Here is a 14,289-nt window from a genome sequence, read left to right on the forward strand (position 1 = left end):
AGAAGCTACAAAGTTGCTACCTAGGGTAAAATCATCCAAAACATCACAAACTTCTAATGTGCATGAAAGCAGCTACATGGCACTGTAATCTCGCTTCCTATTCTGCACCTCCTCCTCTCCTCAAATCTTGTAGGATATTTAGTCACAGGCTTCATTTCTCTCACATATTCAAATGGAGTTTACTCTTTGGGTTTGAACAGGGACAGGTACGTGGCTGGAATTGAATGCTCCTTTCCATTTGGTGCACAGAAGCAGTTTGAGGCACATTAAAAGGATTTTTCGAATTTAAAGGGTCAAGTCTCCAAGGACATTTGTATCTCAGCTGGCAGTGCTACAGGCTGTGTATCATTTCAATGGCATCTTCAATGGGGATTATAATCTGAATTGAAGTGGAAATATCTGAGGCAATGAAGCTGTCAGCGGTCTAAGATTAAGGAATTAAAACAGCAACAAAGCATGATAGGATTTATTCTACATGTATTTGAAAGAAAGCTCAATACACTGTGAGATTCCATAAAGGTACAGAGAAAGGCAAGAACAATGATCCCATCAATATAAAAAGGAAGGCACTATGAAAATCAGCTACACCAGATGTAAATTATCCTAAACCAAAAAAGGCAATGAATGAGTCATAGAGGGTTTGGCTGAACTAAATCAAGAAAGCAATGAAAATGACACAGGGCATAAAGAGCAGCTGGAGCGGCACAGATAGCACTTGTCCAACCTGAATAAAGATGGGAGAGGTGTCCTGTCCCTTCTACTCCTCCTATACCTGCTCAGATAAAATTTAGGGATAGGCATTCAGTACAGTTATGATAGCTAGATACTAAGCAATCATTTCTGGTTTAGGAGAGAGACTCATCTAGGATTCCTTCTCAGTACATGCATTAAACCCAAAGGAGACCAATTCATTGCTTTAACCTTGGAAACTGTCCTTAAACTGAGAATTTTCAGTGTAACATAAGAACAGCCCCGCTGGATCAGGCCCAAGGCCCATCCAGTCCAGCACACAGGGCCCACCAGATGCCTCTGAGAAGCTCACAGGCAAGAGGTGAGGGCATGCCCTCTCTCCTTGCTGTTGCTCCCCTACAACTGGCATTGAGAGTTGACTTTGAGGCTAGAGGTGGCCTATAGCCACCAGACTAGTAGCCATTGATAGACTTGTCCTCCGTGCATTTGTGTAAGCCCTTTTTAAAACTAGTGGCCATCACCACATCCCGTGGCAAAGAATTCCGTAGATTAATTATGTGCTGTGTGAAAAAGTACTTCCTTTTGTTGGATCTAAATTTCCTAGAAAAGTATGCCCCTCCATGAAAGGTCATCTGGTGCTGTTGAGAGAGTCCAAGCTTTCGGTTGACAACACAGCACCACAATTTGCTGCTGTTTCTAACAATAATTTCCCTGCTTTAAAATAAATAAATAAATAAAATTCTTTTCCACTAGCATGGGCCCTAGTGGAACCCCGTCTACCTTATCTTACCTTTTACTTAAATTGGGGGTGGAGGGAGAAGGAGAGAGAAACCTCCTCCTCCATGTAAGTAATCTATTGAAGCTATAAAATATAAAGAAGGACATTTCAGCAAGCTCAGAATGCAAACAGCTCCATGCTCTGTCAGCTAGACAAGCTAAAATAAACTCCCCGGCTCCCTTAAGGTAACATACACTATCCTCAGCCTACAAGAACACACACTTATACCCATTTTATAGGTGGAATCCCCAAATAAACAACACAATTATTACAATTTCCAAAGAAACTCATGCACAGGATTTTTTACCAGTTTATTAACAGGAAAATATACCCAGCAGAAGGTCTCCCATGCACACAAGGCCACACAGCACAAAGTGAGAAGCAGGTAGTATGCATACAGGGAAAGCAACAACTGCAGGCTAGACCAAGAGTTTGGGTGGGGGGGCTGGCGAGTGGGGGCAGGTAGTCAAAAAGAAATATTCAGCTGCAAACTCTTCATAGAACATTAAGAGATTAATTTTTCTTTTTTTTAAAAAAAGGGAAAGATATCTTGACAATAGGTTTACCCTAACTATTGTAAGAAGATTGGGGGAGAGAGGAGATGCTAATTTAAAGTTCTTTATAGGATATTTAGGTTTACCACCATACAGGCAAATGTGATGCTATCTTTGCAGGCAGGAAGGAACTGGTGATGGAAAGGCATCGCCAGCCCCACACAGGGAGAGTGTGGAATTGCTTCCCAACTTCTACCAGGATGTTTAGAAACAAATTCTCTGTAAAGTCTTCTAATTTTCTTCAAGTATCACCTGGGCAGAAAATCTCTGACTAGAGGAAAGTCCGTGGCTAGTTAGTGGCTCTTCTTGGTCGAGCCAAAGCCAGAGAAACCCATCACAGCGGCCATTTCATCGTCCTCCTCAAATGTCAAGTCTTCCTCAGCCCTCCTTTTCTTCTCCCTCTGTTTCTCCTTTTTGTAGGCTTTGGCCTTTTCCTCCTGCAACAAAGGGAAATAACTGCCAAATAAGCCAAGCTTGCTTGCACAACCAAAGTCTTGGAAAGGGACAACACCACCTTCGAAATCAAGTCACAGAGACAACATTCATTCGCGTCTGAAGAACAGACAATGGGTGAGAGAGAAATGGCTGGGCCCCAGAGGAGCGGTGCAAAGGCAACAGTCCAAAAGCCACTCACACAGAAGTGACATCTGAAGAACTGGATTGCACCAGAGTGTCCAAGCAACAGTCAGCATCTGCTATTAAATAAATGCCAACGCTTCATCAGAAATTAACAGTGATGAAAATGCAGCTCTGCTTTCAAAGCAGTGGACACAGATTTTGTACCAATGCCCTGTTCCAACAACTGCGGTGTCGAACAGTGGAGACAGACAATGTCAGTATCTGATGGCTGTTGGAGCAGCCGAGTGACAGCTGCTCAGTGAAACATAAGCTGAGTTCTGAGAGGCTTTGGGGGTTTTTTTTGGCATCAAAGGGTTTCCACTGCTCTAATCAAAATATTTCGTTCTGCGAGATCGCAAGGCCTGGAACGGTGCCAGACTTGTGTTAGGGGATGCAGAAGTGTGACTTCAGCTACCAACTACTTGGCAGCTGCTGAGACTGCTAAAGCTCAAAGGACTCTCTCTTGTTTGCACTAACTCCCCTAATATGCAGGGGCACTTGGGGTCTTCTTCTATAGCAGCCACCCACAAATACAGAGAAATCAAAATTATGGCTTGATTTGTGAAACAGAAATTGCCATTAGGTTTTAGTTGGAATAATAATAACAACAACAACACAATTTGTTTCCACATTTTTCATATGACATTGCAGTTTCATTTCCCCAAACTTATGAGCAATTGGTTGTCATCACAAAACAGGCAGTAAATGGGGAAGAAGGCTGGTGGGGCTTGTCTAAAGTTTTCACCTGTGAGGTCCAAGTGTGTTCAAATAATTCTCCTAAAGCATTTTTTGGAGGGGATGGGGACTGCAGTATACCCAAAGACTGACTCTCCTGCAGGGTGTAACCTTAATTGGGTGGACATGTTTGAGAACAAAGGTTGCCCAGAGAAGAGGGGCCACTGAGAGCCCCTCAGCTGTCACCTGCCCCCCACCTTCCTGCTGCTTGCAGCTGACACCTTCCAGTTGGCTCGCACAATGATAAGGGGCTGAATTGGCTCTTTCCTCTCTAAAGTGAATTAGAGAGGCAAGAGGCAATTCAGCCTCTTACTGCTGAAGCTGGCTGGGAACTGGTGGGTGTACATGGGCCCTACTGCTAATGTGCAATGTGGTTGGCTTCAGGGTGCATGCATGTCCACCATTAGCCAGCCAGCTCATGTGCTGGTAAGAAGGCGGATTGCTTCTTTCTTCTCTCATTTGCTCAATTCAGCCCCTCACCACTTGAGCTGGCTTGGAAGTGGCAACCAGCAGGAGAGAGAGTGGCAAGGCACCACAAGAAATTAAGATATTGTGGTGAATGCGGTAGCGGGGGGTGGGGTGGATTTGCAGGGGGCAGCCTTGTGTTGGTGGCTGCACCAAACACTAATGTGTTTAAATTTTCAGCCACACCTATGGCGTGCATCTAAAAACAAAGGAAGGGGCTATGTTCATTTATGGAATATGGGCCCCTTCTGACCTTGCTATGCCACTGCTCTCCTACAAAAGTAGGTCTGTCATGTTGACACAAATCAGAGAGTCATTTATGCAGGATGGGAAAGGATCTTCCTACATCTCTTGCTAGGACATACAGAAAGGGCTATACTGTATACTCTATGCCAGGGGTGTCCAACTGCAGCCCTCCAGTTGTTGTTGGCCTACAGCTCCCATCATCGCCAGGCACAGTGGCCAGTAGCCAGGGATGATGGGAACTGTAGGTCAACAACAACTGGATAACAATTGGACACCTCTGCTCTATGCTAAACATCAACACTCTGTACCTGCATTACACACATACATATGTGCATGTATAACTTAATTAGTTAAACAAACGATGTATTTGATGGTAAAAAAAATCTGCAGATTTAAGACCAGAGTTAAGGCTATCTCATTCTGGTTCAAGCTCCACAAAGTTGGGAAAGGCTTCTGAGCCTAATAGGCTTGTTTGTATTGCTACAGGAAAGCCCATAATGTCACAGTCCTAGATCCTTTGGGTGATGTGGTCAGCCCCCTGGAGCATGAGGAGAAGCCTCCCTGCTTGGGAAAGGGGCTCCCTTCACTTGCCAGTGCAGCATCTTCCTTCTCATTCCATCGTCTGGTGCTTTGCATGCTGGCTGGGGCTTTAAAAACAGAACCAGACGGAACCATGGACTATAGAAGACATTGGTGACTCTAGCATCTTCTGTAGTTCATGGCACCATGGACAGTTTTTAGTATTTTCCAAGAATATGGTCCTTGACAGAAAGAGAATCATTGGTAGACTTACCGTGAAGGGTTCTTTTTCAGGGTATAGGGAGGTCATCCTTAATGTGACGGGTTTATCAACCTCTGCATGCTCTGAGACACGACCAATCAAATTTAAGCAGGCTAGATTCTAGGCAGGCAACTGTCACTCAATCCCCAGTTCTGGGACTGTATAGCGTAGCAAGGCTTTGGAGAAGAAACTTTAAACAGAGAAAGCTAGCAGCTATAAACAGATAACTTTCAAGAACTGCTATAAAAAACCTGACAGGTAAACTGGTACCCTGAGAGTTGTCCCACCTCCCCAACTATAAATCCATGTAAAAATGACATGAATAAATGGAGAAACTAAGAGACCCACCATCCGCAGGTGGGCCAGATGACCTCCCTATACCCTGAAAAAGAACCCTTCACAGTAAGTCTACCAATGTTTTCCCCCCCATGATACAGGGAGGTCAACCTTAACATGACAAGACATACCCAATCTGAGAATATAGGCAGGGAGTGGATGGCTAAACCACCTGCTATAAACCTATACGCCCCATAGCAGCCTGAGCTGCATGAAAAGAAGGTATTTTGTAGAGCTTTATGAATGGTGACACAGAAGCCCAAGTGGCTGCCTTACAGATTTCGGCCAGAGGCACTTGGGCTGAGAAAGCAGCTGACACATAAATGTTCCTAGTAGAATGAGCCGTAATTCCCTTAGAAACCGACAAGTGGAGAGACGCATAAGCGAGAGTGATGGTCGCCCTAATCCAGTGGCCCAGGGTGACTTTGGCTCCCAAAGACAAAGGCTGCAAGGCCACAAAAAGTGAATCCAACTTATGAAAGTTCATCTGATGTGGAGTCTGGCCACCCTGCACACATCCAGCATGTGCCAAAACATTCTCCTTCAGATGAGAAGGATTCAGGCAAAAGGAAGGCAAGACCACCTCCTGCTGTCTGTGGAAAACAGAATTAACTTTGGGCATGAAGGCTGGATCCAATTTTAAGACAACTGAATCCTTTTGAAACAGGCACAGCTCTTTACGCGCCAACAAGGCTGCCAACTCGGATACCCTTCTGGAAGATGTTATCGCCACCAGGAAAAGCACCTTGAAGGACAGCAACTTAAATGAGACTGAACGTAGAGGCTCAAACGGCACCCTAGTGAGGGCATTCAACACTTTATTCAAGTCCCAAGATGGAAACCTGTGCACCAATGGGGGAGCAATGTTGGAAGCTCACTGTAGGAAAAGGCTAATGTGAGGATGCAAGGCCAAAAAGCCTTAAACTGATATGTTGAGGACAGAAGATAGAGCCGAAGTCTGGTGCTTCAGTGTATTAGGACGCAGGCCCATCTCAAGGCCCAACTGGAGAAAGGCCAAAACCTCCGAAATCCCCACTAAAGTAGGTTGGATATGCTTTCTATGCGCCCAAGCACAGAAAGCTGACCAGGTGGCCTGATAAATACAAGATGTGGATGGGGGCCTTGAGTCCAGGATCGTGTCCTGAACTTGTTTGGTGTACCCTTTGTCAACTAATGACTTGTGCTCAACTTCCATGTGTGCAGTTGCAGCCACGCCAGGTTGGGGTGAAACAGTGGGCCCTAAAGCAAGAGATCAATTTGTAGAGGGAGACAGCATAGAGAGAGAACAGACAGGGACAAAAGGTCTGAAAACCAAGGGCATTGTGGCCAGTACAGAACCACGAGGATTATCACTGCAGCCTCTGACAGAATCTTCTTGATGAAGAATCCTTCTTGATCCTCCCTGAGGATTGTGACTGGTGGAAATGCGGAAAGCAGTCCAGGTGGCCACGGTGATGTGAGCGCTGCTTGGCAACGTGACTGTTCTGCTTGGTAACACTGGTATCTCGTGAAGAACCTTGGAAGTTGCGCATCGAGAGGGGTCGCAAAGAGATCCAGTTTGGGATATCCCATAATCTGTACCATCTGGTTGAAGACCTCTGGATTCAAGGCCCATTCTGCCGGGTCTATCCATTGATGGCTCAGCCAATCCGCTTGAAGGTTCACTGCGCCGCTCAGATGTTCAGCTGACACTGAGATTAAGTTGCTCTCTGCCCATGCGAACAGCAAGTTGGTCTCCATCAGTGGGGACGAGCTTGTGCCCCCCCATGATTGACGTGAGACTTGGCTGTCACACTGTTGATTCTGATCAAGATATGGTGCTGCTGGAGAAGACCTTGAAAATGAAGCAAAGCTAGCCAGATTGCTTTCAATTCCAGCCAATTGATATTGTGCTACAAATCCTGATGATTCCATCTTCCCTGCACGTGTTGTCCCAGGCAATTTCCTCCCCAGCCGGAGAGGCTTGTGTCGGTGGTGACCACCACCTTGCTGGGACTTTTGAGGGACAGGCCCTCCTCCATGGCCAGAGATAGTCACCAGAGGAAAGATTTCCTGACTAAGTGTGGGAGCCGAACCATCACATGTCTCTTTTTCAATAATAGATGTCTGAAACAGTAGAATGAGCCACTGGAGAGGCCTGGAGTGCCACCTCGGCCAAAGCGTGCACTCCAAGCAGGCAATCATTGACCCCATCAGGATCATGATATCCACTCTGTGCTTGCCCAGAAGGGACTTGATCAAGGCAGCCAACTTCTGTTGCCATTCCAAGAGCAGGGAGACCGTGGCCCACCAGGTGTCGAAAAGAGCACCGATATGCTGGAGTCGCTGAGGAGGACGTAAAATGCTCTTCTGTTCATTGATCACAGAGCCATGATCCTGGAGAACCCAGTCAGTTTGGTGGACATCCCTGACGGCTTGGTGTAGAGAGGACAAATGAATCAGCAGATCTTCCAAGAACGGGAGGGCATGATTGCCCTGAAGCCGTATGAGGGCAATCACAGCCACCATCAGTTTAATGAAAACGCTGGGGGCCGATGACTGCCCAAAGGCCAGGGTCCTGTACTGGAAATGACAATGGCCGTAGGAGAACCTCAGGAACCTTCAAAATGAGGGGTGAATGAACACATGGAGATAGGCTTCTGACAGGTCGATGGACACCAGAAGTCCTTCACCCTGACAGCATCTTTGATTGACCTGAGCAATTCCATCGGGAAGGACATCTTCCTCACATTTCTGTTGAGGCATTTCAAGTCCAGGATTACTCACCATCCTTTTTTGGCAACAGAAAGAGCAAAGAATAAACGCCTGAACATAATGAGATCAATGGAACGGCTCTATGGCCTGAATCTCCAACAGATGTTGAATGGCCTGATCCATTCGTCTGGGGCCCCTAGGCTGCACCAGGGAGGACAGTGATGAGGGAACTGCAGCCATTTTATGAGGGATTCCCTTTGTCTGGACTGAAACCTCCCCCTTTCCCCCAAGGGAATAGCCTGGCACGAAGGACTGGAATCTGGGGAGGATGAAAAGGAGGGTTGGGCAGGACGTCTGTGGGGTAAACTAGGAGGCACAGATATAGGCAACAGTGGCACAAGAGCAGCTGGAAGGATGGGAACTGAAGGGGGGGGCAGGGAGATCAGTGGACATTGGAGCTGGGTTCAGGGGAGACACAACAGACACTGTTTTACCACAAACTCCTGCAGACACTTGGCGACGTCAGGAGGAATAATTTGTGGAGTAGCACTCACGTCCTTCACCAGTGCAGACAGTGACGCTGTTGGCGGCCCCTGGGCTCTGCTGGAAACAAGTCGGATGCACAGGGAACAACTGGCATCAGACAGAGAGAGAGTCTGGTACGGTAGGAATCACATGGGCAGGAGCTAGCAAGATGGTGGGTGCCACTGCACTGACAGGTGCAAAGTTTGGAGAAATCAGCCCCAAAATGGCAGATGGAGGATCTTTCTTGGCGGGCAGATCGGGCATGCTGCTAAGAGACTACTGGCTGTGGACGGCTTGGATCTGAAGCCTCTCGCTCAAAGGCATCCCAGTGGAGCACTTAGCTTTTTTTCTTTCTGGGAGCCCCATCTGCCTCCTTTCTCTCTCTCTCTCTCTCTTTTTTACTACTTTCCTCCGTCTCAGCAATACGCTTGGTTTTCTTTGCCGCCCTCTGAGCTTCGGTAAGGTGGCAGTTGTAGCCGCTCACTTGGGAGTGCCAGCCCACTCAGAAAGAGCAACAGGCATGCAAACTCTCTAACTCTCTCCCTCCAGGGAGAAACCAACCAGAGCCTTTTAGGAATGGCCAAAGGGGTCTCTTTGGGTACTCTGCCCCTAGAATCAGAGAAGGGCCCCTCTGACAGGAAACCCTTAAGCATATCCCCCAACTGGGAAACGTCCATAGCCATAGTAATCCAAGAAGAGAGAAGCAACTGAACAAACAGCCACCCACAATGCCAATTTAAATGAAATAACATTTTTCCTCAGAAATAATCACCACACAATGCCAATTTGAATAGAAAACAAAAGGTTTATTCAGTAAAGAAACACGACTCCTTTCCCACCCTTGCGCACAGAAGAAAGGAATTCAAAGAAGGAAGAGAGAGAACTAGTCTGAACAATCTAAGAAATATTTTTAAGAGCAGGAGCTCGAACCAAGAGCTGTCTGATGGAGCGAGACAGGACCGGAACTGGGGATTAAGTACCAGTTGCCTGCCTAGGAACAAGCAAGTGGAAAAGAGGCAACCAGTGATAGGAAGGTATCAAAAAACTTTTCACCCTGAAATCAGGACAAACCTGGGAAGGTGCTCTCATTGAACCTTTACTGGATTGCCCCATAAAATCTCCTTTGTGTTGAGTCAGAGATGAAGGATACTAGAAGAGGGCCCCCTCCCAACTGTTAGACCCATCCTGCAAGCTAATGATGTAAGCAGCAAACAGGCATGGGTCAACTCTCAGGAGAATTCTTCTAGCAATACAGTAAGGCTCAGATGCTTCATAAGGCAGTACAGGACCAAGACAACATGGAGCATCTTTGCCAGTGCTAGGCAGTTCATTCTCCCCTTCTTGTTTGGGGCCTCAGAGACCAAGGGAAAGTGTGGGTGCATGGAGGGAAAGTAGTAAACAAGCACAAGTGGTGACACAGCCATCATTACTGATCACATGGCACATCTGTTAAGGCATCAACCTTAGGTTCCAGTTTCCCAGCTTTGTGGAGCTTAAGCCAAAATGAGATCCTAACTCTGGTCTTAACATAGCGAGTTTTTTGACCATCAAGTGTCCATGGTTTGTGAAAAAGAAATTTATCATTACAGTGTTGGCAATCCAGTCCCCTCCCCAACGTAGCATTTAGTATAGATTCTAATAAACCATTGCATCATATTTTATATATTCCTTAAACAATTGTAATATATCCTGCATTATAATGGAGTCTTACAAGTCATCATTGTGATACTCCAGTATCTCAGAAGGTGCACAGTGTATGCTGGGAAGTGCAGTCCTTCCCAGCACTTTCCCCATGCGGAAACCACTAGGAAGGACTATACTTGACAGTGCTTTGCACACACCTTCCAAGATGACTCTGAGAATTGACAGTTTTCTCTTAAAGCCCACCCATCCAATGCTGGGGAAAGCACAGTGTGAAATAGCTCTCATGTTGGAGATGTTTTTTGCCAAAGTGGCCCCCACTTGAAAAATAGTGAATATCATTGTCCTATGGAGTTTTCCATCATGAAAACAAAGATTTTTCCCTCCTGAGAATTAATAGGAGAGAAGAGAGGGCTGGGAATAGTTGAAGAAAATTTTGTGAACAGGCAATAAACATTATGCCATCGAGTCCAAATCGACTCCTGGCGACCACAGAGCAATGTGGTTTTCTTGGTAGAATACAGGAGTGGTTTACCATTGCCTTCTCCCACACAGTATGAGATGATGCCTTTCAGCACCTTCCTATAGCGCTGCTGCCCGATACAGGAGTTTCCCATATTCTGGGAAGCACATCAGTAGGGATTCGAACCAAATAGGTTAAATTACACTGCGTTCACCTCAATTATTATTTTTAAATTAATTAGACTTTAAATAGTCTTAACCACTTAAGTGGTGTGCTTGTGTGCATGTTTGTGTTGCATGTGTGTTTCGGTTTTAATTTGAACCTAATAATTGTTTTTAATCTGACTTTTAAAAAATTTTAAATTTTATTACTTGTATCTTTGTCTATGTTATTGTTGTAAGCTGCCCCAAACAGTATTGCACTGGAGGGGCGGGGTATAAATATTTCAAATTAAATAAATAAATAAATAAGTGCTTGTGTTTCTGTGTGCATGTGCTTAAAGTGTGTGCATGCACATCTGGTGTGTGTGTGTCTGTGTGTGTGTGTTGTGTAAGTACACATTTATGTGCTCGTAATCTTGTGTTTGTGTTACATATGTACACTTGCATTGTGTGCACTTGTATGTGTGTACATGTGCATGTTTGCATACATATGTTGTAAGCATGCGCTTATGTTGTGTGCATGTGCTCACATATTTGTGCATGCATGTTTGTGCGCTCACGTCCATTTTTTATCCTGTGTGTGGGTGGATGTGTTTGTAGATGCTTGGGTGGATGGTTGTTTAGCTGTGTCCATGTGTGCTTCTATGCACAAGTGCATGTATACACTTGTGTATATGTGTTGTGTTATATAATGCAACCAAAAAAAACCATGCATGCATCTGGGTGCATATTTGTGGTGTGTGCATGTGTGTGTCTGTGATGTGTGCATGTGTTTCTGAGTTTGTGTGTATTTCTGTGTTTATGGCATGTGTGTTTGTGTTGCGTGCACATTTTTGTGTTGTATACTTCTGTTTGCCTGGATCTGTGCATTTTCAAATTCATTCCATACAGCCTCAAAACTTCCACTGCTTCTCCCTCACAGTGCTGTAATTAACTACTTGGCTTTCCCACCGGCCTATTCCATGTGCCCCTCCTCGCATTGCCTAAGACGGCACATTCCCTAATTGAATAGGCATTGGACTTGCAACAGAATCCACTAGCCGGCTCCCCCTGCCAATGTCAGAATCCTGGCAAATGTGTCAGTATTCGGACTTCATTGTTAGATTTGTCATGTTCTATAAAACCTGGTTAGCACTTGCTAGACATAGACTTTAATGGGGCAGGAAAGCCTTAATAATGTTTAAACCTCTAATCAAAACCTCACCAAACCAATAAAATGCACTCTTCCTAGACAAGCCTGAACACAGTACATCATTCATTTTCATCAAGATTGAAAGAAATATATGATATGCCCGGAAAGCTGGAAAAAGGGACCAAAGTGTCCATTTGCAGCCATTTTAAAAACTTACCGTACCTGTAGCAATTTCCTTCAGTTCATTTTGAGATTAAACATATTTGTAGACCTTATCTAATAGATCACACATGCCCGATTTCAAGATATTAGCTCAACAGATGTCATATTTATAAGCAATACAATGTCAAGGTTTTTAAAGGTGGGACTTTTTTTCCCTGCACTGCTCACCTTAACGTAAGGGGCATTCCTGTGCTTCTTCAATTCTGTTTCTGGGAAAGGCAAATAGCTGTGGATGGCACTGAAGCCTCTCCATGAACACGGCTCAATCCTGCTCACAGTGCCTCCTTCCATTTTAGGTGTATAAACAGTGTTAAAAAAATAGCTCCTTTATCCAAGAAAGGAGACAACATACCCCTAATCCGTCCACTTCCTGAGAGAAAGAGAGATTATACTTCTCCACTGCACTTTGGTTTTTAAAAGGAAAGAAGTTACCAAAAACCGCCTTGGGATTGCTTTAATGAAAGGCGGTATATAAATTTAACAATAAATAAATAAATAAAAAGCAAAGTTCCCCAACACATAGGGGAAAATGCATTGGATACATCCTGTAGCAGAACCTTATGTGGTTACTGCAGACAGAATGAGCTACAATAGGAAAAAGTCTTTCATGCCACCTGCAGGCCACTACTGCACTGAAGAGGCCAACACAGGGAAATATTTTCCAGGCAGCCTTAGCGTTCTATTCAAGCAGCCAAGAGCATCAGGGGCAATTTCTGGAGAGTGAATAAGATTATTATGATGAATAAGATATTATTGGCATTACAATAGAAGATCTGGGAATGCCAACAGCCACCATTTCAAAGAGGCTACAAAAATGGAGGGAGGGAGGCTACTGACGATCACTCAGTTTTTTAGCCTACTTTCCAATAGGCTTATAAGATCACCCAGCATTCCGTGGGTGGGTGTGTCCGTGTGTGTGCGCGTGCGCCCCCCTATCAACTTTGCAATGACTGGGCCAATGTGAATCAAATCGGGTACAGTTGTAGGGACACATAGGGACATCTCAACCACGTAGTTTGTGATTATTTAATCTACCCAGTTGAAGATGGTGGACGCATAAACGTTTGAGGCACAAGTGGGCTAAGTACCCACTTACAACTGGACCAAATGTAGTCCAGTTGTAGGGATAGTGAAAGGAAAGTAGGCAGATTAGTTCTTACCAGAACAACTTGTTAACATGTACAATGTTCTTTTTAAACAATGTAGTTATAACAGAAAGCCTGCCACTTTCTTCAGCTAACACTGTTATTCCTTTCCAACCATGTCTCAGTTCTGGGCAAGACCATACCTCTTCTCTGAGCTCCTTCATCCTCTCTTCAAAGTCATAATCCTTCTGCTTCTCCTCCATTTTCTTCTTGTTCACTTCAAAGCGTTTCTTCACTTGATCCAGAGTGGAGCGCTCCACTCTCATGGACATGCCCAGATTCCTCTGATCTAGACGAGGAGGGAACCAGCAAACTGTTTCAGCATCATTTCAAAGATCTTGCTACTATTCCAGCTACCAAACACATATTCTCTCAGCCGATTCTCTCAGACAGTGTTACATTTTTCTGGACCCTTAGCTTCATCTCATTCCAGCATCTCTCTTTCACAACATCAAACCCAACTTTAGACTCCCTAAAGCAATACAAAACATAAGGGCCAATCTGAATCTTGAAAATCATTTTCATCCTTACATTACTGTAGCAATGCTGAGGAAATGCTGTTTTAGAAATAGGCTGTGATGTTGTTCTCTTAAACCAAAGCACAGCCATCTTTCTGAATGGGCAGGTTAAGCTTACTATCAAAAGGTTAATTTAAAAGACAGCAGTTAATTTTAAAGGCATAGGCAAGCATCAGTGATCATGCTTACCAAGCTCTTAATTAACAGTCTATTCAGTGTTGGGGTTCCTGATTGACCCAGCAGGGAAGATGTGGAATAACTCTCTTCTCTCCCTCTCTTACTGATTACCCCCATCCCTACCCCAGCTAACATCCAACTATGCATAGCAAATTAGGTTTGTGTCCCATGTGACTGGTGCCTGTAACATTTCAGGATTGACTCAAAGCCACTAAGTGTGCAATGACATCCTTGGCAGGAAAGAGTTCCATTAAAAGGTGCATCTTAGCCCTTTCTGAGTTTCCACATTGGTGAAATCCATGTGCTGCATGCCTGAAGTGGGATGAGACCAAATTCACCAGCTGGATAAATGGACAAGTAATTCCTAGAAAATCGTAACTCATACTCTGCTGCTGCTTCCCTCTACAG

The 14,289-nt window shown here is 44.9% G+C and overlaps 1 protein-coding gene across 1 annotated transcript in view; it reads right to left on the reverse strand.

Moving 5' to 3' along the window:
* Window positions 1–451: 451 nt before the first annotated feature.
* Window positions 452–14,289, reverse strand: part of ZMAT2 (zinc finger matrin-type 2) — a 35,461-nt gene continuing 21,623 nt past the window's right edge. The window contains exons 5-6 of the mRNA XM_053243440.1: window positions 13,330–13,475; window positions 452–2,459 (exon numbers count right to left, since the gene is read on the reverse strand). Coding sequence (XP_053099415.1) covers window positions 2,316–2,459; window positions 13,330–13,475 — 290 coding nt within the window. The 3' untranslated portion in view covers window positions 452–2,315. The remainder of the gene's footprint in view (window positions 2,460–13,329; window positions 13,476–14,289) is intronic.

This window comes from Hemicordylus capensis, chromosome 4, assembly GCF_027244095.1.
Source record: "Hemicordylus capensis ecotype Gifberg chromosome 4, rHemCap1.1.pri, whole genome shotgun sequence".
Classification (NCBI taxonomy): domain Eukaryota; kingdom Metazoa; phylum Chordata; class Lepidosauria; order Squamata; family Cordylidae; genus Hemicordylus; species Hemicordylus capensis.